The sequence below is a fragment of the Apis cerana genome, linkage group LG9 (assembly GCF_029169275.1).
Source record: "Apis cerana isolate GH-2021 linkage group LG9, AcerK_1.0, whole genome shotgun sequence".
In the NCBI taxonomy this organism is placed as follows: domain Eukaryota; kingdom Metazoa; phylum Arthropoda; class Insecta; order Hymenoptera; family Apidae; genus Apis; species Apis cerana.
In genome coordinates this window covers 4,170,360-4,196,551 of record NC_083860.1, presented here as the reverse complement: position 1 = coordinate 4,196,551, position 26,192 = coordinate 4,170,360, and the positions used below count along the sequence as shown (strand labels likewise).

At 33.2% G+C, this 26,192-nt stretch overlaps 1 protein-coding gene across 2 annotated transcripts in view; it reads left to right on the top strand.

Annotated features, from left to right (window-relative positions):
- The window catches only part of LOC108000909 (uncharacterized), a 168,692-nt gene that overhangs the window by 97,757 nt on the left and 44,743 nt on the right, over window positions 1-26,192 (top strand). For both annotated transcript variants that reach the window (XM_062079511.1, XM_062079512.1), the window contains exon 4: window positions 8,720-8,853. In XM_062079511.1, coding sequence (XP_061935495.1) covers window positions 8,720-8,853 — 134 coding nt within the window. The remainder of the gene's footprint in view (window positions 1-8,719; window positions 8,854-26,192) is intronic.

Here is a 26,192-nt window from a genome sequence, read left to right as displayed (position 1 = left end):
CATATCTCTGTAACAAGTATATTTTAAAAAAATTACAAATCCTTAATATATATAATCCATCTATTCTTACATTAATATTCAAATAAATTTAAACGTCGTATCGAATCTGCTCTATAATATAAACGAATAAAGCAAGCGCAAAGTTTTCTCGTTTCGATTCTATAAACTGCATCAGAGAGATGCGTTTATACGAACATCTCCATCTATCCATCCGAAAGAGTGGCTTAAAGAAATATAAGAATCAAGGAATTTATGATAATTCTGATGCGTCTTCTTGGTCGCTTCTTCGAAATGGCCTATGAATTTCAAGCGTATGCGGCAAGAATACGAACGTTACCATGGAAAATATTCCTGGCTACGTACGCTCGGAATACTCGTGCCACGTTCTCATCTCCCCTGCACGTGGATCGGCATTTTTATCCCGGATTTCGGCCATTCCGCAAACAATTACGCAAAATTGATTTTTATTAAATTCGTCCACCCGTCTACGTGTAATGTATTCGATGCCGTGAATGAAATTGCCCACGATTTCTATTCAACGGGCAGTTGCTTCCATGGAGGGAGGACTGGTTAAATCGCGCGAATGGTAGTTTCACAAACTTTGAGAATTGTCCTCTAGAAAATATAAAGGTATGATTGTGTGCTTTAGAAGTTAGATGACTGTTATATTCGGTAAAAATTGAACGTTTGGAACGTTTCGAATAAATTTACATAGGATATGAATGTTATTAAAATAATTGGTGTAATTTTGGTTGATATATTTATGGAAAAATATTGTGATAATAAAATTGTATTTTTCAGTTATACAGAGTTTATTTCTTCTTAATTAATTCTTATAGATAAAAAAATATTTTGCTTCCATGTATCTTTGTTTATTAAAATTGTGAAAGAGAGAAGAAGAACTCGTAAATTTTTCATATATTAAGTAACCATTTATCGATTTATTGATTCATTATATTTGAGTATTGTGAAAGTGGAGAGGAGAAGGAAAGGGAAGATCGATGAATGTCTGACAGGGAATAATAGAAACTTTTGCAATGGGAGCATTATAAGTAGTTAAAGGATTTCTGGAATCAGCAAGTATGTTAGAAGAAAATGGCGGTGCAACGAGGAACTATTCTTTGCGTGCACGCTGAACTTTAATCAATTCTCATACTTCAAGTTTCGAACTTCTTAGTTAGAACGAATTAGTTAGAACGAATTTCAAGAAAGCTAGTGAATAATTAAAGGGAATAAAAGAATACATTTTATGGAAAAAGTTATTTATTCTATTTTCATATTTTTTTCCTTATTAACACCTGTTTTCTATTACAATATCCTTGTGTCTACATTTTTTATCCCTCTCTATAATACTTAATTATTTTAGATTAAAATTCTAGAAGAATTAAGATGATCTTTTGACTTATTGTCACAATTTACAATTCTTTTCGTCAATAATAATTAAATAAATAATTTACATATTCAAAAAACAAAAGAATTAAAGTATCCTTTTAATTTTATATTACAATAATGATATTAAATAAAGCAACATACATCCATTTGAAACATTTTTATTAACTCCAATAAGATTTCTTTTCAAATAGTTTTCGTTCAACATGCAATAATGCTATAGTCTCTTTGCATCCAGTCAACTGTGCAATCACTCGGTTCCATTTGATTCGTTGACAGTGCTCGAGCGAGGTGGAAGGTTTAAAAACCAATTTTCGAGCGATTTCGTTGGCCAGTCGTTACGTTTAACCAGTCGATAAATACGTTACGACATTTCAGATAGGGGAGAGAAAAGAGAGAGAGAGAAAGAGAGAGAGCAAGGGAGAAAAAAATGGTAAAATTAGTTAATGCAATTCCAAGTCGCCGCATCGTGCAGGCAGACACGCAATTACAAGTTCACACTTTGACGAGACAAAAACGAATTCAGTCAACAGTTTCGTAATGAATTAACTGCATCCACGTAATTGGTGACAGAGAGTTGTTCCATGGGGGAGAAACATTTCGTTCTATCCATGTATTTTTCCTGTTTCGACCGGGTATCAACAGAAATGACAATGCAATTAAATGTGCACCGTGATTAAAAGTGCGACATCTTCCCGGTAACGAGCGCATCAAAGTTCAGTATCATTGTAATTGCCATTATTTCTTTTTTCTGGTCGAATATTGGAAGAATATTGGATATCAATTTTAGCGTTAACTTTTATTTGTTAAATACGATAAATGAGTCTCTGTATTATATATTTAAACTTATTATATCGGAATTTTGTTGCAAAAGAAATTGTGGATTGATTACATAATTATTTAAAATCTGAAAAATATGAAGTATATAATAAGAAAAAATAAGATTATGAGACACACTAGTCAAGTATTTTTTCATTACATCTTAAATAAAATTCCCTTCTGTTTCATATTCACATTCAAACCTAACAAGATCTCTTTTGCATTTATTTTTCAACTTCCAATTCAATAAAATTAACTTAATAACGTCATCTCAATTAATAAAACATTTGTTTTTTTCATTTTCATTTCTCGAGAAGAGCAGAGTTCTCTAATCGAATAATATAATTTTCCATCGCGCTTTCGTTACATCCATCGAAGAAAAACAAATTTTTTAGAATTCAAAAAATTAACAAAATCGAATTAACGATCGATCGTTAATAACCATGCTTCCACCAATCATCGTTCATTCGCCAAAATCAATAATCTTTTACGCGAAACCCTGCATTTTATACGTGCCTTTGACCACCACCACCACCGGTAGTTTATATCTTTTGCCATTACACCCCCGGTGTGGATTAAACAGTTGTTGACCAACGTGACACAACGCAAAACGTGCAGCGTGAGAGCAATTTTGAAATCGGGCAGCGATAAGCGAGCAACAAGATTGATGATCGAATGATACCCGATGCCTGTCGAAATCCCTGTGAACCGTGGCCCATTCAAATCCGCGGGATTCATGGATCGTTTGTATCGAGCAATATTCCGTGGTCCACGGACGAATTCGTCCGTATAAAACACTTTCAGCGACACAAATTAGCCTCCCCTGCCCCTCCAACCACCCTGCCGGCTATGCGATAATGTCGCGATGTGCGAGGGAAATTCGGTTTCGAAACGAACCCTGTATAAATGCGCGCGTATTTCGTCGGTGCACGCACGATTATTCCAGGAAAAAAAAAAAGAAAAATGAAAATCAATGGAAATTTGTACTAGGAATAAAAAATACACGCGTAAGTGTATGGAGGATCTGTCATGTTCGAATCATTAAATTTTATCTATGTTATTTTAAAAATTGTTTCGAGCAGAATTTATTTCGTTTCGAGAATGATTTTGTGGTCGTGATTCTTTTTTTGGGGGGGGGGGGGCGAGTGGAAGTATTGAGAATATATGAAGATTAATTGCTTTTTTCTCTAATTTTTTTTTTTGTAATTTGGCAATATTTGAACTTTATCTCGTGGAATTTACGAGAAACAAAGAAAATAAAATATTGCTCTGTCCTATAAATTTTACAAGTTAGATTATTTAACAATTATAGAATTTAAATATAATAAAAAATTAAATGATTATTTTTATTTAAACGTCAAAGTTAATTTTTATGTTTCCTTTATACTTTCATATACTTAATCATTTACGTGAAATACTTTTGAAATAATGAAAGTAAAGTATATAATAGGATATATGTGCATATATATATATTCAATTGATGAACAATTTAATAAGATAATTTGAAATATCCGTAGAATCATTATTAAATATTAATAAGAGAACAATTTGAACAATCTATTAGTTCCTAAGTAGTATAAGCTTATAAATAGCGCGACACTGTATCAGTACTAATTTAACTAGTAAGTAGTATTACCTTAAAAATAGTGCATAATCATAAAAATTATTTTACAAATATTTATTCTAAATTATTTGTCACTATTTCAAGAAATTTGAGTTTCACGGATTAATAATACGGAATATTAATATTTAATGTTCTATACCAACATTTATTGAAAATTTAATGATGATGCGCATAACCGTCTTGACTATAGAATGAAGTTAGGCAGTTTCTAATCAGACATGTTAAGCATATTAAGCTGGATTACATTTTAGGTTGATTAAGACTAGATCAGACAACCTCGGTTACATCTACCTTTGATTACGTTGGATTATCTGAACACAATGGAATTGAATACAATCGATAATTGAAATATAGAGAGAATTGGCAATCAAATTTATTATAAATGCATTACGAATCATTTTTTACACATAACAAAAATATCATTAAAAAGAAATAAACGTATTATAAATTGTTCTAAATTAAAATTAAGAAAATATTTAATCTTTTTCTTCCCTCCCTTTAAAACTGAGATGTCTCAATTTTCTTACAAAGTGGAAAAATATAATATCATAAATCAACAAAATTCTTCATGAATAACGTAAAAATTTCATCGTATAATCCATTTCCCTTTTTTCAAGATCCTCTATCACAAATTAAAATAATATTTAATTTTACTTTCTCGACGTTATCCCAATTTCTTTCGAAAATAAAGAAAACGACAGTATTCTCTGGAAGTAACGTAAAAACTTTTATCCAACTCATTCATAAAAGTTTCATAAAACTGCTGTCAAACAGAGTTCGACGTAAACGAACCAAACGTAGGATTAAAGGTCACAAGTTATCACGATGTCTTAAAGTAGATCGAAAGAAGACACGATACTTCAGGCTTGTTGAAAATTGTTACTATCATCGGCTAAAGAATAATATCCGTGGAACGTGTTCTTTATTAGCACCACTTTGGATCGAGGGTAGAAATTTTTCGCGGTTGGACCGGAGATAGACTTTGTGAGACCTTACGGATATGAATTTCATATTTTACGATAATACCGCGGGATGTTCTTAAAGTAAACGAATCTTGGCCTGCCGCAGTTTTCACGTAGTCGAGGAAAAATCGCACTTACTCCCGGATTCCGTGAAACGACTTTTATATCGATTTCTATCTGAACCTCTGCCCCGTTCATCTCGTCATAAATATCGAAGATTGAAAAACCGGCAGCTCCAGTTTAAATCGTAACTCGATGCTTCATCCCTTTGTCACTCGAGAATTGATTCTCGATATTAATTTTCGCCTGTCGCTGAAAATCTAAATTAACTGAAAAACGTGTTGAATTACAAACTTGATACTATTTCGATCATTTTCAATTAGAATTAGCATCAGAATTCTTTTCTTGACAAAATAATTAACTTTTTAAAAATTTTAAAAAATTCGTATTCCGAATTGAGATTAGAATAAAAATTTTCAGAAAATGGACTCCTTTTACTCTTATTCAAGTTCTTAATTATTTTTCAACTAGAATACTATAATCTTTTCCCATTAAATAGAAATCAAATCATATTAAATAAATATATTTATTTAATTCTATTTCGATGCGTACGATCAAATAATTCAGATCGCACGATGAAAACGCGTCGAAACGTGGATTAGTTCGTTAAGGCTCGGTGCACTCTTACCGCGTAGAATAAGTCCTTCCTTCCTTGTTTCTCGAATCGAGAGCGACGAAGACAGACAGTACAAGTACAATACATCGGGGGAGCGAGAAATGTGCGCCAAAACGCAGCGGACGTTAAACTAGCCTGGCTAGGACAAAGTTCATTTCATATCCCGCCCTGTTTGATCTCGTTTAACCTCCAACCCCCTTTTCACGAAATTCGTTTATATTGGAAAATGTGAAATCATGTTTGCAGCGTTGGTGCGCAAAAGGGGGCGCGGCTGGATGGGTATGTATAATGCGATCAAGTTAGAGGAAACCATTCATACAGGGAAGACGATAACATAACTGAAATTCGATTACTTCGTTCTATCGTTACGGCGAATCACCGGTTTATCAAGAGGTGAGAGGGTTAAACGGTTATTTCCCTCGCCACGCTTCCCCCGTAATCGGTTCTAGTTCCAGCTGTCGCTCGTTGGATAGATAAAGTTAAAGGATCGTGTTATAATTGGCGATGTTCACGCGCCGTGGATTCCCTCGATTGTAAAACTGAATGCGATAATGGCCGGTCTAAACACCCTCACTTATTGAGCTCGTTGAAGTAACATGTATATCACAAGATACAATTAACGGAGGGTAAAACGAGTTGTACTAATGTTACGCCATTTTGCTTCTCGCGATTAATTAGAGGTAATTCTCATTTTCTTGGTGTTATCGTTGATGGCAATATCTTTAAGGGAAATTGTGTTTCTCGGGTAATAAAATCATAATCGCGATGTTATCCGGATATATTTTTGATTGAGAGTATTCTTTTTTCTCCCCTCTTCTTTATTAAAAAATTAAGGAGTTAAATTATGATATTCTTTGTATTTCTTTGGGGGAGAGGGGACTTTTATGTTATTAATATCGAGTAATATTATTTATTGATCATATTTTTTCTTTTTCCTTTATTTTCCTTTTTCTTACTCGATTGAGAATATTTTTCTAGTTCTTACTTTTTTCGTTAACTTCGTTAAAAAATCGTTTAGCAATAAGTTTATATTTCAACTCTTCTAGCGTTATGACAATTTTAGTATCTTTCCAATACTTTACTTCACTTCATTCAGTTTTATTATTAAAAATATTCGTTTCGTTAATTTGCGGAATATTCTCACCATGAATATTACGTTTTCAAATATATACGAATAACTCTTGATTAACTCGTGATACTATAAGCATATTATTTTTATTAGTATTATTTCAGCATCTGAAAATTGCGGGAATTCTCAATTATTGGTACTTTGAAAACACGATTTTATCCCGAATATTTAACTGCCACGGTTATTCACGTTGCTTGGCGACGTGTTTCCATTGATCAATGTTGAATGTTTTATTCAACATGATTTCGATGTAACGATGGTACGGGCGTCCATTTTATACGAATGTTGCCTGTAGTTTATCGAGACATATAAATCAATAAACCGAAACTAGTACCTTGTTTACAAAACTATTTATCTCCCTCATTTCTCTTGTGAAGTTTACGAAATATCGTAATTCAAATACAGCAAAATCCTATTATTCGAACATTTTATTAAAATAATTTTACTAAAATAATTTTCAAATTATTTCATTGCTGTAACAATCTCAGAATCTCAATAGTCGCTATTATTTTTGATCGAGAAACGTACGCGATTCTATCGCGAACTGTGTTCAATTTACAGTTTCATTATCACGTATAGATCCTTTACATGTGTCGTTACGATCCCCTCGACCAATTTCTGTTATTCTTCTTCTTGCTGGAACTTATATCGTTTATATTTTGTAACTATACCACGACCTACTTTATACCATTATTCGGATTGTTTCCAAAGATTTGTCGACAGCGATCGAAAATCCAATATACTTAATGGAAAGTCGAACGCACGCGGTTGAACTACGAAAGATCTCGTTTATTTCGAATCAATCGATTCGAGGATTTTAATGGTCGTTTTCCTTTCGCGTCCCAGAAAATCATTTCAACTATGATGAAATTTACAATACTAATAGAATAATAAAAAATCTTAAGGATAAACGATAAAAAATTTAATGAAATAAAAAGTAAACATAAATTGATTTGAATAAAATTGAGCTACATTAATCAAATAATATATATATATATATATATACAAAAGTGAAAAAAAGATCGTTTTCTTGCAATATCAATGTATTTATCGAAAGGAAAAGAAAAAGGTGAAATAATAAATTATAAAGAACTATAAGAATGTGAGTCACTTAAAATATTACAAATATACAAAATACTATATTTTTTCCTAATTACTATTACAGAGCATAATTCGTTTAATCCACAAAGAGATTCTTTGTTAAAAAATTAAATCGTCGAAATGGCGCTGCGAACGAGATTAATTCCATCCGTGGCCACCGTCGATGATGGCATTACCGAGATATGTATTTCATTATGTACACACAGTAAGGGATGAGAAAATGGCTGCACAATTTTTCTCCATAATCGTCATTTGGTGATGAGCAAACTGTATTGATATTTTTTGGGTTATTAAGAATATTGATATTCGTAGATTTTAATATATCAACCGCTATTTAAATAATCGAATTATAAGACTTCACACGCGTGATTTTGAACAATCGAGTTTAATTCCATCTTGAATATTCGCATCGTTTGACTCACGCGATCTTTATTAATGGCTCGTAATTTATCTCTCTTAAATTGTTTTTTCCCTCCTCTTTTCTTGAAATCGCCAGTATCGATTATTTATTTCATCGCAGATAGAAATATTGGAGGAAATGAGAAATGTCATTTATTATTATAAATTCAATCTCGATTCATAAAATTGTTTTTAAACTACTTTAAATTTTCCATTTTACTTCCAATGCAATACGATACAGCAGTATAATTATAAACTATAAATAATTATAAATTACAATAATTAAAAATAAGAGCATCGGTATCGTCAAAATATTATCGAGCAAAAGTTTATCCCCGCTTAAAGAGAAATAACGTGAGGATAAAGTTTCAAACAGCAATGAATATCAAAATTTTTCCGCTCAGACGCTTCTCTACACTCTTCATGCAGCCGTATAAATTAAGAGATATAACATCATAAAACTAACTGCTTAATCTGTTCCTCGTTGCTTCTTATGAATATCGGATACGTAAGCGGAATATCCGGATAATGTTGTTCATATCGTTGGAACGAGGCACGAACAATCGAGCCGCTGACAATGAGTGGAAGAGATACACACCCATGGAATTATTATGTTTCAGCTCTGCCCAAAGTGAAGCCTGTTATCGTATCGGAACGTGAACGTTACGACGCCGGAGACACTTTGAGGGCAAATTGTAGCTTACCACCCTCCAAGCCACCGGCTCATCTCTCATTCACCCTGAACAACGTGGCGGTAAGTGATACCTATAATCCACGCGTCATTATCGAATCCGCAGTTAAGGGGAAACCCGTGAAATTAATGGTTTAAGAGCGTCTCTATATAAGGTGTCTAACGTTATTGATTCGAATACGCGTACAGTGTATTGTCTTCAACGGAATGCGGCTGGGGAAAGGAAGTTATTCATATTTGAGTTGATTATGGTGATTCGAAAGTTCGAATCGATCGAATGTTCAAGTTGATTTCTACGAAAGAGATTTCACACTTTCCATTTTAATAGGAGATTAACATTTCTTGACAATCGAATAAAATGAGTTGATAAAATGATATAAATGATTCATGAAAGATTTTCCACGATCTTGTAATTAATTGATTATATGAAAACTTTTTTTTCATTTGAAATTTAAAATCAAATTACAAGGATCTTTTTCAATTTAATAATTTATTAACTAATCATATTAACGATTTTTAATATTTCTATTTTTAAATTATACGAATAAAAGAATAGAACTAATTAATCAATTAATCATTTTATTTAGTCAAACAGGATACCATCATGAAGAATGTATTATTAATATTAATTTATTTCTATAAAATATCGTCCAGACAGTTCGATATATTAATAAAATTATATTAATAAAACAATATTCGTTCAAAGGGACAAATCCAGTGGTAAAATTTCACTATTAATATTAATTCAAAATCACATACCATACAATCAATCAACGCGCGAAAATTCGCAGTTATCTCGTAGCTATCATATTTCAAAATTGTGGCATTAAAGCATCCAGAGAAATCGATATCAAGAATTACGACAGTACGACCTAAAGCGATCTCGAAAATTCACGAAGTAAAATCTCGCAGCGCCATCCAGTTTTCTCTACCCCCTCCGTCCAAGAGAGAACTTTTTCCTTAAACGCTTTTCCGTGTCATCGAAAATAATTTTCAACGGTGACGTCGAATACTTCTCCACTATGTATATATATATATACGTATATACATGTATATATATATATATACAACTAAAATAATTGCACGATACAGTAGCGAAACGTAGAAGTTATCACAGTATGAAAGTTTGAGGGGCCGGTCTATAAAAGTTAAGGAGGTTAAGCAAAGAAGAGGAACTTTTCCTCTTGAAAGATCTTCCTCGGCCGTACAACCTGGATAGGTGTACGTGTCTGTGTGTACATTAGCCCGGTATCTTCGTTCGCAAAGGATTTGTTTCTCGTAATTTTTAAATTCCGTCCCCCTTCTTCTGAATGATTACCCGCAGAAAGAATTTTCATCCGTCCTTCTCTCGATACAGTTCAACTCTCTTTCTTTCTTTCTTTCTTTCTTTTTTTTTTTATTCGAAGAAAGAAACCTTTCGCAATCAATTAATTCGAAAACAGAGAATTGAGTTACGAAGTTGGGGAGGAAAAAAGGAGAGAGAGAGAGAGAGAGAAAATATTATCGACCAACTTTTATCAAAATGGAAGTCGGGAGTTGTAGCCGTTGGCAATGTATTACCCGTAATCCCCGAGGATGACGACGCAGGATCTCATTATCCGATATGGCTAAATACGTACACCTAGAAAATGGAATGCTCCCTGTATTCGGCTCGTAAGAAAACCGACGAATATATTGTTTAATTAAGTTCGAAATTTTACGAAAGTTTATTCGACTCGAGAGGGCTCGATACGTTTTTAGTGAAAAATACTTATTGGTCTTGGCATGTTTTCAACGCATTATTAAGTCGAATGTAGGACAATCGAGTTCCGATAGAGGGAACAAGTTTGAAGGGAAAATTTACACACGAATATAATTTTCATCGTATCCTAGTTTTGAACTATGGTTGTATAATGATATTGTACAATGGTGATTTTAATTATTCATATTTTATTGAAGACTTTCGAGAAGTGTCTCTCGAGTAGCATATGCTCAAGAAGTTACCTTTTTGTTTAGCATTTCTTCAACTTTTTTTTCAATAATTTTTTTTTCCTGATTTCTAAAAAGAATATATATTTCGCATAATTTTACTATGCAATAGAAATTTTTTTTCCTCGTAACGTTTGTTCCTCGTAATATTAAAAAAAATTTTTTCGAATAAAAGTTGAATAGAATCTGTATTCTCGTGTTAATAATTTTTTCGTGGACGTGTAAAGAATTCGTGAAACTCAATTTTGTTTTTTTAAATAGAATTATACTTTTAATACATGAATTAGTATGTGCGTTTCACTCCATAAAAAAATATATATATAATAACGTTCACAAAAGTCAATAAATTATTAATGTAAAATATAATTAAATACATATATATTAGTTTTCATGAAAGAATAATGTGCTGCATCTACTTGCATATTAGAAAATATAATTTCATTTAAAAAAATAAAGTTATATGATCTTTATATGTGTCATTTACGCGTCCATTTATGGTATGAAAATAATAATTTACATCATATTACGTTTTCCTCAACTTTCATTTATTTTTTAATAATTCAAAAAAACAAGCGAGATATTCCAGGTGATAAAATTACATGAAATACCCAGAATATGACACGTCTCGTACAAACGTCACGTAAATCTAATCGCTTAATTAACTCCAATTATCTAACCTGTTTAACCTAGATATATTTAGCGGAACTGAAATTTGAGGTTATGAAATGGATGAACAGCTATAATTAACATATTTTCTTATTATATCAACAATAACTCTTCGAATATTCCTTAATAATATTTGTCCTTTCTGTGTCATCGCCTTTATTTTATTTTCAATTATAATCAGTAGCGTCCAAATTCACATAATTCCTTTTACAATACTTTTTTCCAATATTTATTATACAATTCTTCTTTTTATTTTTAAAAAACTATAACATATAAGCTCACGTAATATTTTAAATAAAACGAAAAATATATACTTTAATACAAAGCGGCATATCTATGTAAAAAAAAAAATTAGAAACTAAATAATTTCTTAATTTACGTTGCAAAAAGTCGCAGCAAAAGTCTTTCGTTTTGTCAAATTCCATTACCGGTGAATTTTGCGGTATATAATACGGTATATGGAGGTAGATGCTATTTTCTCGAACACGTGCCACCGTAAAAAGAGCCGGTGGAATGTACGGTTATGAAGAAAGTCGGGGCCAGGTTCTTCACACGATGAGACTGAGAGAAAATTAGTAGTACGCGTGCACACGCTTGCAAAGAAACCTTGGCTTATAAGGAATTGCGAAATTGGAGGGCGAGAAGATTGGTTTTGCTCATTTCTTACGGTTAACATCGCCCTCGTAGAATCCGACGAATTTAGAGAGGGAATGTAACTGGCAAGAAATAAGTCATTCCGGAAACAGCATTCGTTACAAGATGAAGTTATAAGTTAAACACATTTGCATATTTGCAAGAACAATGTATGATGTATCATTTATAATTTTATTTCACAAATTTAAAGTATTTGTAATAATTTATAATGAATTATTTTTAATATGTATATTTTTTAAATTGTGTATTTGAATGGTATAAGGAATACGTTGCAATAATTTTGGAACCATTTCAGTTGCTATCATGTATGTATAATTATAAGTGAAGGCAATAATTTAATAAAGATTGGAATTTAATTTTAATGTTTGCAACGTTTTCAAGTAATTTTGATCTTCACACTACTTGTACATTAATATTTTACGCGATAAATTTTATTGATAATTTTTGTTATATATGATAGGAAATTATAAGTGATAACAACGATTTAAAATAATTATTTCAAATCAATTATTTAATTTTAATATACATTCCATGTATATCATATTAATCTCACGAGGGATACACCTCTTTGGTGAAACCAACTTGCACGATGACTAAAACAATTAACAATATTTGTCTTTTGCATGCTGGTAGATAGGGGAGCGTACAGCGGGTAGATGTACAAACTGTCTACATTGTTCAGAATTCAACACAAACAAAATTATTCTGGAAACTTTGTCATCTCGTATCAGTTGGTCATTAAATTTTTAACAATATTTTACGATGACGAATGAAACATTTTGTTTAAAAAGTGGTTCGTTAATTAATTAATTAAGTGGTTTAAACCGTCGCAGAGAAAATATGTAAAGTTAAAAAGTACATGGAATCCGATGGGTTGCAATTAATGTCATATACGTTCTCTGGTGGCATTCATCGTTCTCTATTGTAAGGAGAAAAAATAGGCCGATCGGATTGCTGGTCCGAGATTCGAAGCCAGATCTTTCATTTACCGAATGCTGCTATCAATTGAGCAATCCAGGCCACCGATAGATCTTTCCTTGAGCCTAATATTCGAACAGTGGTTGCTGTCGTCGATAGATAGAAAAGAGGAATAGTAGATAGTTAATATTTTTCACTCGAGCTTAATTAGAAAAAGAACCGTCACTCTTTACGAGTCAATTATTTTAATCAATTTGATATTACGATATTTGATATTGCAAATGAGTAGAATATTTCAAATATTATTATCATAAAAGAAAAAGAAATTGTGAATTTGGTATTATTGGATTGTGATTAAGAGTTCCAGTTAAATTGTGTTTATTGCTTTATTGTACATGATGAAAATCAAAATGGTCTTGCTTTTATTTAATTCTTCAAATCAAATTTCTTCAAATTATATTATAATTAACTCGTAATATCAGTGTCCTTTACAAAAAGTTATGGCTTACGAGCAGCTACCTTAGACAGTATTAACTGTCAAAGGGTAAAGTTTAAGTTAATTGCAACAGAAAGCGGATCCCAGGAGTGTATGATGAAGTACAAGATCCTCTTTGAATTGTGCACTCTGGAGGATCGTGTAGGTTCTACTTTTTAAAGAGTTTTAAAGTACTGGCGTTTTTGCTGAGAATGAATATGTTCTTCAATGTTATGTAAGAGAAGGATAGATATTAATTTTATTTCTTTTATAAATACTTTTTATTACTAAAAATATTATATTTTTGTTTCGTTTGATAAACTTTTTTTATTGATCTTATTGATATTTATATATTTTCATTTATTCATTATCTTTCACGTTGTCTGAATTATAATTGGTATATACTACTTTCATAGCATCACATTTTAAAAACATTAATAAAATTGATATAGAAACATAGCTTTTGTATAAAGTTTTTAAGAATATTTAAGAAAATGTTAGAAAATAACGAAAATTCTTTAGATATCATTAAAATTGTAAATGATATTAAATATTAATTTATTTAAATATTGCAAATAATTTAAATTTTAATGTCAAATTTGTTTTTATGTTTTTTCATTATTCACTCATGTCACTCTATTTATTTTATTATATAACATTTATATTATTTATCTTATGCATTGTGACATTAAAAAGTAGAGAACTGTGTATTTCACTTAAACGCTTATAAAACGCAGTGCGATATTTACTTTTAAGCAAAATTACGATTAACCACGGGAAAATAACTTTTAATGATGAAACTTCTCTGGCTTTAACAAATTATTACTTTCGGTATACTATATACACTTTTCGTTTTCAGAATTTTTCAGATTCATTAATAATGAAACTTGCAGCATATAAATTACAAGCAATTTGAAATCTTGAAATCAGTGACGAAAACATTTTAACAAAAATAATTAAGTGACCCAAAAATAATGTTTTTTTTCCACAAGATTCTTTATAAATGTCATAAATCTCGTCAAAGGCAAGTACTCGAATAAAACGAAACTACTTTATGCTTTCCTGTATTTATACTTTACGTTTGCAACTTTTAATTTCTTTCACAGATAACCAAGAAAGAAATTATTCTTCTTTAGAATATTAAAAAATTTATTAGTATATGAAAAATTTGAAAAAAATATTCTTCATTAAATCTTCGTTTATTATAATCAGGAATAAATTTATTCGAGCGAACTCATTGAAGAATTCAAGAATTCTTTTTATTCCTTCATTATCAATTTATTATATATATATAACTTAAAGAAATTAAACCAAGAATATCATTTTCAAAGAATGAACGTAGTTGATTCTAGGTCAGTACACGATATTTATGGGTTGGTAAACGTTGCACGTGAACGATTGAGTAGAACCGCGTCAAATGACAGCTATCACAGGGCTAATAGCGCTCTTATCGTCTTGCTCGCGTGTAAAATGACGAAATGACGCATTCCGGCTGCAACGATAAAAGGGCATTTTTAAAGAATCGTAAAACAACATAAAGACGAAGGAATTTCGAGCAACCTTGCCGGGTCGAGAAGCTAAAAGAAGATCGCCATAATGTTGTCTTATATCGACACATTATGAGAAGTCATTCGTGTATATGTATTTGAGAATGAGAGACACCATGAGGCGTTCTTCCAACTCATCATCAAACATCGTCAATGGACGAGCACCCATTTTATTTTATCTTTATAAAATTATATACTAAAATTTTATACAAAAACAATTAAATTTATTCTTTTTGTACATCTGCCTTTCTCTTACGTTTCATGAAGCATTCATAACAATAATGTCCTTTTTATATCATGATTCAATAAATTATATAACCTAATTAATTTTAAATCACGAGATTGATTTTGCTTTATCGATTCATACTTCTTATTTGTCTTCAAAGGGTAAATCATTTACCTTAAATGTTCTTTTGTCTCATTCTAAAGTTTCAAATTCTATCTATTTGTGTACTTTATAATACACACGATACAAGAGAACAAATAAACGAAGAAATCTTTCTATATTTTAATGGAAAATATTTATCTTTTCAAAAACCATTTGTTCCGGAACCACGAGACTTTTACTTATTGATCCAGAGTATACTTCCACTCGTTCAATATTCGACATGCTATGTCACTAGTAAATCGAAGTAATAGTTTCTATTATCATTCATTGAGGTCTATTTCCTCCCATCTTCATTTTATTATGATGATACATGCTTTCCTCGATACTGCACATTCTATAAATTGGCTGTCTTATTCCACGAAGATTTATTTCCATCATATTATTCGTAACGTGTAATATTGCATAACAATTTGCAATTTTTTTCCCAAAATTCTCGTTATTAGTAGTGCATACTTGCTAATATTCCTTGCGATTTAATTAAAAGATAAATAATAACAGATATTATCTTTCGAAATAATATCTATATATAGATATATCTAATAAAATAATATATCTCGAAATAGAATTAATTTAACAAAACAGTCAAATAATATATGACAATATATTCAAAGAACGAAATAAATCCAATGAAAATCTTTTTCTTTTGATAATAAATTTATCGTTATCAGATATAACCTGGACGTTCCGAATAAAATTCGCGCATTTATTAACTGCACGACACGAATCTTTCTTAGGCTGTCGCTCGCGATATATTACACGAAGTCGCTAGTGTGCCGTTCGTACAATTTAATTGGCTCAAAAACTAAGGTAACTTTTACCAATCAAATGCACACCCTGCGGGAAGAAAGATCGGGGTCGCAGCTGCACGAGAGACGACTGGAGGAAGGGGTGGAAACTTTATTGGATCGTAAGTTGCCACCTGAAGGTACGAGGGCGACCGATGTCCGTGCACTCAACACTTTCCTGGTCGAATCGAGTATTTTCTTTGCTCGCTTGCTCGCAGGTGAAAGGCTTTTTGTTTTCTCTAGATTTGTTTTCGCGTTTATACGGGGTAGAAACGGTTCTTAGAAGTCGCGAAGGGGATACCCAAGCTTGATTTTTATAATAAGGCAAAAGGGGAGATTCTCTTTCGTTCTGGAAATTGAAGAAATTATGAGACATTAGGGTCGAAGGTTGTCTTAATAATGGAAACACGTGGCTTCCGCCTCAAATTCGTGAAAAAAGGGGTGAGATTATTTGATTAACTTGGTTATGAAGAAATTTTATTTGGAAAAAGAAAAATAAAAGAAAGGAAGAAAAAAAATATCTGAGCTTCCTTGCGTAAATGAAATAATATATTTTTGAAGAATAGAATTTTAAGTCTGAAAGATTATTATATTTAAATCGTCTGATTATGAAAGAAGGATGAAATTTTTTCAATATTTTTTCCTTTTGAATTTTTGAAAGAGGAGTTGAATTACTTTCTATTAAAAAAATGTTACATTACGAGAAAAAACAAAACAATGTATCGTAGAGTATACAAAACACATGCAACACAAGCAATTTCATTCCTAATTTCAAGTGAATCGAACCAGATCGGGGAAATTCATTTCCATGTTGTATCGACGACTCAGCGAACTACCAACGACACCCGTTTTCCAATGAATCGTTCAATCGTATTGTTCTTACGAGCTGGTGAAATGGGCTAGATACTTGGTACCTTGGAAAGATCGAGAACAAGTAATAGAAAATAATATTGCCCTGAACTTCGAGTTTCTACCTATTCCTCTATCGATTTCAAAATTTCAAAGAATTTTCTTTCTTCTTTTTTAATTTTGTACTTTTAAATATTTATTAAAAGGTATCATGAAAATAATTAATTTTTCTAATTTCTCATTCAACGTGAGAATTTAAAATGAAATTGTAAATTTAATTAAATATCTTGAAACGTGACGAAACAAATATTTGTTTAAAGTAGCTATTTAGTTAAAATTCTCTTCTTCTTCCATAAAATTTTTTCTCTTCTCTTTCATATAGATCGGCTATGTTTCAATTCTTTACTCTGGTTACTGCAAAGTTCGATCGAAGTTCGTTCCTAACGCTTCGTAATTCTCTCGAAAACCTATTCTAATTGAATTTCAAAGAGGACCTAAACTCGTTTATTCTTTTAAAACTTACATTCTACATGGCCAATAGAAATCTTTGAATACGTGCGTATATAGGAGCAATTATATCAAATGGATTATTTTCGATATTTAGTTGTTTAATTATTTCGTAAATAGTTCGTAACATTGTTCGTCCATTTCTACTATCCAGTTTTTGTATAAAATATCTCTTGCAAAAATCAAGCTTTAACATTCAATAAGATTTCACTTCTTGTAAAAAAGATCAATAAAAGTGAAATTTTATAATAAATATAATTTTCTAGAAAGTTAATATTATTAATTATTAATTGATATATAAATAAATTTTTCAAATATATTTATTCACTTGAAGAAATTCTTATCAATTTTTAATCACAGATTGTAGAACTACTTGTTAATTATTATATGCTGCATAATCCATACTTGCTAACTAACTATATTTATTAAGTCCTCTTGCGGCCATTAAAGAAAACATTCTTTTTCCATTTACAGAAAATTAATTATTCAAAATATAGTGAATACAACGGAAAAAAAAATATATTTATCAATTTTAATCAATATAAAACTAGAGATATCGTAGGATATCTAATATTCAATTACTTAATACGCAAAAGAGATTAAATTAGGAACGGATATTATTAATTAAATCTATGTTACCGTGTACACCTAATCAAATATGTGATATGTGCAGTATCATATTAATGAGATGGTGAAAATGACACGTATCGTGTATACGGGATTTAACGATACGCAACTGCTCAAGCACGATAATGATCCGATTCGGTTTCGTCCAATTACGTGAGCCTACAAGCATACGTTTAGTAGCTAGAAACTAGTAATTGTCGTACCATGAAACGCTCGCTTAACTCACTTTACCCTATACTAATTATACATACGTACGTGATAACATAACATATGTATTATTTTATGGGATCTTGACAAAATACAATTTTCCCTATGATCTGCATGACTCTCGCTCGGATCAATTACTTTCCAATTTTTTTTCTTTTTTTTATCGATCAAACTTTTGAGATCACGACTAGAATTGAATCTCCACTAGGCATTTGATAAAAAGAACAATAAAAAGAAAGAATAAAAGAGTCGTGGAATGAATTCTTGTGATTTACGACACAGCCACGTGAGAAAGAATTATATCATTCCGACGTTACTTTCGTTTTTCATGGTAAATAGACGAGTGCGTCTAAAGTGATAACGCAAAGGGATTTTCCTCTCAGGTGAACCGTTTTTTATACTTCTCGCGCATAATCTTAGCCGATATATATATATATACATATACAAACAAGCGACCACTTTCCCGCGTGGCTTCGACATAATGAAATGCATCGTCCTTTTGAGAGTATAATCCAATGCAGATTAAAATCTTCTTGTTTTCTCTCTCTCTCTCTTTCTCTCTCTCTATTCCACTGTTCCGCGGTTCCTTCGTTTCCACGATACAAATTGCAGAGCGGCATAGGAGAGAAAAGGTGTCGAGGCTAATCCAACGAGGAGCTCGTCACGACTTTATGGGCGAGGTACTGACTGAGTGGAGAGGCATCCTTAGCAGGAAAAATCGAGGTCGACTAGAGGAATAGTTTTCTTCCTTCGTATCATCTCCTCGTCTCTCTTTACCCTTCCTCTTTTTTTCAAGCTTGCAAGGATGCAGCCAGTTACGTACGCCTCTTTGCGGTGTCATCGAATCCACGGCAAAAGTTTGTAGCCAGAGAAGAGAGAGAAAGAGAAAGAGAGAAGAGAAATCGGGTAACGACCTAGGTCTTAACCACCTAGCCAAACTAACCCATCGACTCTTCTTTCCCTCCTCCTTTATACTCCCTTGTTGCCCATTTCTCTTCCTTCTCATCCACCTTCTCGCTTCCACCATCCACCATCCAGCCCCATCTCCGTTCCATCCGTCCTTCCTTTCTCGCCAAGTCTCATTCATTAAGTCTCAAGAACGGTCTCGCAATCTCTATAGGGTCGTCGGTAGACGTGTACACGACGTGCCGTTTGTTCTCCACTGAAACTCGAGATGTCCTCCTCGAATAACACGCTGCGCGGCCGTCAACGCTCTCAGAAATACGCCCCGGCTCGATATATACGCGTATACGCTCTCGCTTGACGAAACATCCTCTCCACATCGCTACGAGAACGACATAATAAAATCGTGGGATGGAAGATAATGAAAGGTTATGCCAGCCGTGACCTGGGATACTATAGGGCTCTATAGGGATGATAAAAGTTCTTATATCGTCCCATATATTGTCGAGAAATGTAACATTAATAAGAAAATTAATAAGAAGGAGCATATTGTTGAATGAAAAATTGTTAAAATGGATTATAGACGTTTGTGTTCTGCAAAATGACAAATTAAACAGAAGTTTAAATCCTATTAGATCTTATTAGAGGTTGTCCTTATCAATGTTTACAATCAATGTTATATATACGAACGATTATATTGAACAGAAGTTATGTAAATAGCTTTATATTATGATTTAGTGTAATACACTTTAAGTCCCTGCTAGTTTGATTGGTTATAGATTTGATCTCAGCATTGCTTATGAGAAATTGTCAATTGATTAGCATTACTTTAGATTGGCCTACAACATTGACCACTCGATTCTCATTCCGCCATACTGGAACGGCACTGATCTAATTTTAAGTCCCCATTAGCTTTACCCTAGGTATTATTCGCATGTAACATGCATTGTTGCAGTCCCATCGAGACCTAAAGTCTCGAAAGACCTAATATCTTCCTAATCCTCAACTGTTCACCGCTCTGCTTATATGAACTGCTATCATTGGTTTAAAGTCTCAAGCCTCTACTTTCGCTTCCTCCACAGCTTTGCTCTCTCGGCATCATCGCTCTTACCACACGGCGTATAAAGTCTGCTACAGTTACAGCTTCGCTATAGCATTATCTCCGGTTAACACGTAGAGCCTAAAGTCTCAAGGGGTCTTCCTGCTCCGTTAATTTTCCTATCTATAGCTTCACCTCGCCGCTCATAGGCAATTACAATGGCTCAAAATGATTGTAGACCGAACAATACCGCTGCTATAAATTTTAAAGAGATAAGAAACGATTGAAAAATCTATTGGCAGCTCATTGTTAGAAGTAAAATTGTTGGTAAACACTTGCCTTTTAAGATGGCTTGATCCTTTGACCGAAAAGGATCTTCGATTTTGTCACGATCGATTCCACCGGACAATGTTCGACAATCCTGTGTATCCGGCACGCGTGCACGCGTACACACGTTCGAACATCGAATTTCAACGTGGCTAGGCACGGACAATGTAATCACGTTGTTTGCTTGCCTGTCCTGTCATTCGGACACAGAAGGTGGGCGTACTCGCGGCTCCAATCAGGGTTTGGCCTCCCTTTGATTCCGTTCTTCAATTTGTCACTGATGAGGTTTCTTCGAATTTTGGTCTGGCCAGGGTCAAACGCCACGTGACGAACAAACGTCGAATCGTATCGATTTGCATACCGAGGTTTCGATGGATGAATAGTATAGTGGATAATTGTGAAGCTCGGAGAGTTGGAAAATGAAGGGTTGCGGAGATACGTAAACACCATCATTGAGTTGTTATCGAAATTGTATTTTTTCCTTCGCTTTTCTCTTTTTTCTCTCTCGAAACGAATGATCGGGCAACAGACAGATCGTCAATAAGTATTCAACATTAGAATTATTGACGTGTAATTTGTCTCTTGAATATGTCGTGAGTAAAAGATTAGAACTAATGTGATATGTGGTAGAGATAAGTACAGCAATTTTAGTAATTCTTAATTGGATCTTAATTATAATATCTATAATTAGATATTGAAAAAAATTATATATATTTTGCGAATATCTAGTAACGAGGTAGATGAGATAACAAAGAATTCCTGATTAAAATTGAATGAAACACGGATTAAATTAAAATTAACGGCACTCTTTTCCACTCTTATTCCACCATCTGCCATCGCTGAATAATTATGAAGATCAGATACTTATACTGAGATTCATCATCGATCGATGGATGTTCGAAAAACGAGTCACGCATAGGAATTTAATAAATAATTCCGGGACATCACATAATGTTACAATATTTAATGATAAATGTTGACAATCAACATCGAATATTTACGTACATCTCGTATAAGGTAGAATATCACGCGGCAGCGTGCAACTGTTGTTTTGCAAATCTCCGCAAACCGCTGGACGTTCCAAGTAACATAGATATCCCGTGAAAATTATTACCACCATCCGTGAATGTAGGACGGAAATTAGATACCCGGTGTACATTCAGTGGTCATCTACATAGTTCGTAATGCAGATGTCGTGTAGATCAGGCAAGATTGAAAGTCTGCGGTGTTCTTTGACGAAACACAAGTTTGATTTATCTGCTCTGAGAAATGATATAGGAAAATTTTGATTTTGAAAGAAAAAGTGATAATAGCGAATCAAAAGTGAAAAAGATTTAGTATCAGTTTTGTGTGAGACAAAGAAAATTCTATGATGAGATAATATATAATAATATATAATATAATTTTACATAATAAATATAAGAAACGAAGCAACTTGTACTTTAATTATTTATAATTTTATATTTATTTAACATAATAATTGTTTCCAACTGTATGTTAAAATTTCATATTTTCATTGAAGTGTTCATCAAGTACAACTTCCTGCTTTGAAAGTAAAATTATCAATGAATACTTAATTAAAAATTAACTTTCTAAGAATTTGTAAAACACTTCTTTAAATACCGAAGTTATAAAGAAGTTTAAGAATTTAATTTTCTTATACATTGCTTTTTCAAAACTTTTTTCATTTATTAACTAGAACATTGCTTTGAAAACTTGTTTACCTTTTATTATAAACATTGCATTATCTTTATCTTTCACTCTCTTATAATTTTATTCAGAAAATAAATTATACAATATTTTATGAAATATTAATCGATTCATCAACTTTAATATCAAGTATTAAATCAAATTGATGAAATATTCGTTTTTTTATTTCGATCAGATTATATATCGAAAGTAAATTAATTTTACTAATTTTATTAGCCTATACGATGCACTATTATTCCGGATAACACTCGAATATTGATAACACTCAATCAAATAATTCACATTCGATAAAATATTTAAATAAGATTAAAGAAAAGAATGAATATCCAAATGCAAACACTAATTGATAGTGAGATGATATATTCTTCATGATATTCTGACGTTAAAAATTATTTCAACGAGTCTCCTTCCCCTTTCACATAAAAATTAAAATTATCTTATTTTCCTTCCAAAATTAACGCCTACTAACAATAAGATAATTAACCATCAGGGATCAACGAAGCAGCCTAAAAATTAAACTCGTTACCCGGAGCAACCCTTCCAATCCGAATTCATCCGCCTAACCAGATCAATCTTCTCTAATCCACTTACCTCATCTGACCTGTGATCAAAGAATTCTCCATCGCCGGCCCAAGTAAAATCACTCGAACAAGTCTCGTTAAAAAATCCGCGAGAGAATCCTCCCTCCTCCGATAATCCACCCCTTCCCCATCCCCATCACGTTCCATCCTTCTGGTGAGGAGACGAGTTGCAGGAAAAACTGCACAGGATTCGTCTGCGACCTGCGATATCGAGCCCTTTCCAGCTTCACAGCTTTCCCCATTCTGATTAACCTCCGGTTACCTACCGCGTGTGTGTGCGTCGGATCTACGCGATCGGCTGATCTCGTATTCAACGCTCGTGATCCTCCTGCACCCCCGCACGACACGGCCCTGGACACCCCTTCTCCGCAGTGGTGGGTTGGGCTCGCTGCGGGGAGGGTAGCTATTACAATTTACACGCGGTTATATCGTAGCTAAACGAAGCACCGGCCCTGCTAATTGTGGTTAAGTTTAATTCGCGCCGACGTGCGGGCTTTGGTCGAAGCTAAACACACGCTCGAGAGAGGGATGGAGATGGGCCGGTGAACGGAGAGGGGGAGAGAGAGAAAGGGTTTCGTTTGACGTGTGCTTGCACGCCACGTATCGGCATCGTTGTTGCCATCCATGCATCCTCCGCGTGTAAGCCGGCCGCGAGACGATATGGGTGTATATATTTGCCCGTTTATCGATACCGCGAGGTTATTGGCCAATAATGCGGAGGAAAACCGGCGTGCAACCCTCCACCACGAGCAATCAACGACCGGGCTGATTCCGCTTGCACGGGCCTTTGCCGGCGAATGCTGTTGTGAGAGGCATCTATCGGCAGAAATGCCATTGGAATAGCGTGGAATCAGCGGTTCTTAAGTTTTTATTTGTCATTGATCTCTCTTTCTTTCTTTTTTTTAATTGGTTTTCATTCAGAGCGGAACTCGAGATTTGAATTCAATGTAATGTACGAGTATATGGAATCGATGATTAATTTTGGAAGAGAAGAAAATCGAAGTATCTTAAGAATTTTTATTCCATATTTGAAATATTGCTTGTCAATGAGTTTCAAATTTCGGGGAACAAATATCAATCATGATTTCTCTCGATCGTTCGATGTTGTACGAAGAATCGCCGAAAGAAAGGAGGAAAAAAAAGAGAAGGGAAAAATAAGAATGAGAAGATCGATAGATAGCCACTTACTACTATTGGCGATAGACAAGTACGATCACTCAGCGTCAAATTACCACTAGCGGCACATGATGGAATGGATGGACATGGATGCAGATGGATCCTATTGTTTCCACGGCAAGATCCTCCACCAAAGCGGAAGATACGCATCCGAACTTTTCCCTTGTCTCACGCATCGCTCGTTTCTCTCTGGCTGTGTATTTCTAAAGTCTGCTGAATTATCTGCTCTCTTTTTTCCCCCTCCTCCCTCTTTGTTGATTTTTTTTCGTGATTTTCACGTGTTCCTTTTCTCCTTTCATCGCTTTCTTTTCATTTCTCGCCGTTATTAGCCGATTCAAAAATGAATCACTTCATTGCATTGGATGAAGATATCACCGAATAAAAATAACAAAGGAATATTTTTAATTTTGCAAGAATGGAATTCTTCTGAAAGAAAAATATGTAATTTTGTTTTAAGTTAATCTTTTGCAAACTACTGTAATATCGAATATCGGAATAAAACAAATCATTTTGCCGTGCATCAGTAAAATTTCAATTATCAAATCACGAGTTACGAGTTAAGCTGGGAATATTTCAATTTTGTGGAAATTAGATTTCTGTCTTCTGTTTGATTTATTGCGATTTATCGTAAAAGATAGAATTTCTATTTCAATTGAGACAAACGTTGTCGATTTTCACAAATATCCTGCATCCGTGCATTACGTAATTCCGGAAACGCAAGGAGACAGAATACGTTCCCACTTTCGTTGAAAGGATCCACGAGCCAGAACCAATGGTAAATTGAAGCTGATACCGTACAATCAATTCAAATGGTTGATGAGTTTATCGGATAGCTTAGTTGTTGCCAGCCACCCTTACCCTCGCCGAAATTCTGGATCTACAAGGGGTTGAGTGTCATGCACTAATCCCTTATCCATTGGTTCAGGTGTATCGACCAATGGAATTGCTGCCCTGGCTAAGAAAGGGCTCGTAGATCCCTGTTACTCTTAATGGCATAACCCTGACGCGGCACAAACGATCGATGATGATTAATTCATCGATGACGAAGGAATTTTTCTTCGATTTCTCGATGGGAGGATAATATATGGAAGTTATATACATCTAGACTCGTGGTTGAGGTGTAGCCATTGTGCCAAGTTTCACGGATGAACGATGGAATATAGATTGCTTTCATTATTGTATCCTGAAAAAGGAGTAAAATATGGATTAATTAAAGAAGAGAAGGAGAAGGATGAGAAATGTAAAAGATTATAACGTAAAAAGTGATGAAGCGAGTAGTGATCTTTGGATGGAGAAATTTTAATCAAAGTTAAAATTACACGAAAAAAAATATTACATCGTTAATATTTTATCATATTTTCTTTTTTATATTTATAATTTTCAATCCGCTTTTCGAAGCTTCGACACGACAGAGGTTGATTTGAATTGCACATTTCCCCGCTTCGAAAACATTTATTAAATATATATTTTAAGATATTTTTGCATGTATTTTGAAAAATATGAGATATAACCATCCTTTTTCGTACAATTTTTGTACAACCATTATGAGCAAATTTTTTAATCATTCTCGTTATTATAAAATAATAAATCTAAAAAATCTAAAAAATAAAATACAATATAAAATTTATACATTATACGTATAATTAAAATTTACATATATGAACGATTACGAGAAAGAAGAGAAACATTCTCATCCGACATGAAATCCAATAAACGTCAAAATTCAAGAAAAGCAAAACGGTACAACCGTTACATTGCTAGTTCCAAGTAGAAACATATTTTACATTCGTGAAAGGAGTTCGAATTCATCGAAAATGAAACACATTTCTAAAAACGTCGATCGACCATCGGTTGTTACCGTGGCCGGTATCCGAAAGACAGCCATTGTCAAGTGGCGGAAAGCTCGAACGGCAAAATCGAATAATGGAAATTTTATTACTTCACCGTGCCATTCAGCGCGATTCTAACATCCCGAAGATAAATTTGAGGCAGAAATTTCACGATTTTTCCATGGAGTGAACTTAAAAGTCGCAATTCCTCCCCAAGTTTGCCGAACTCAGCTGAAAACGTGGCGA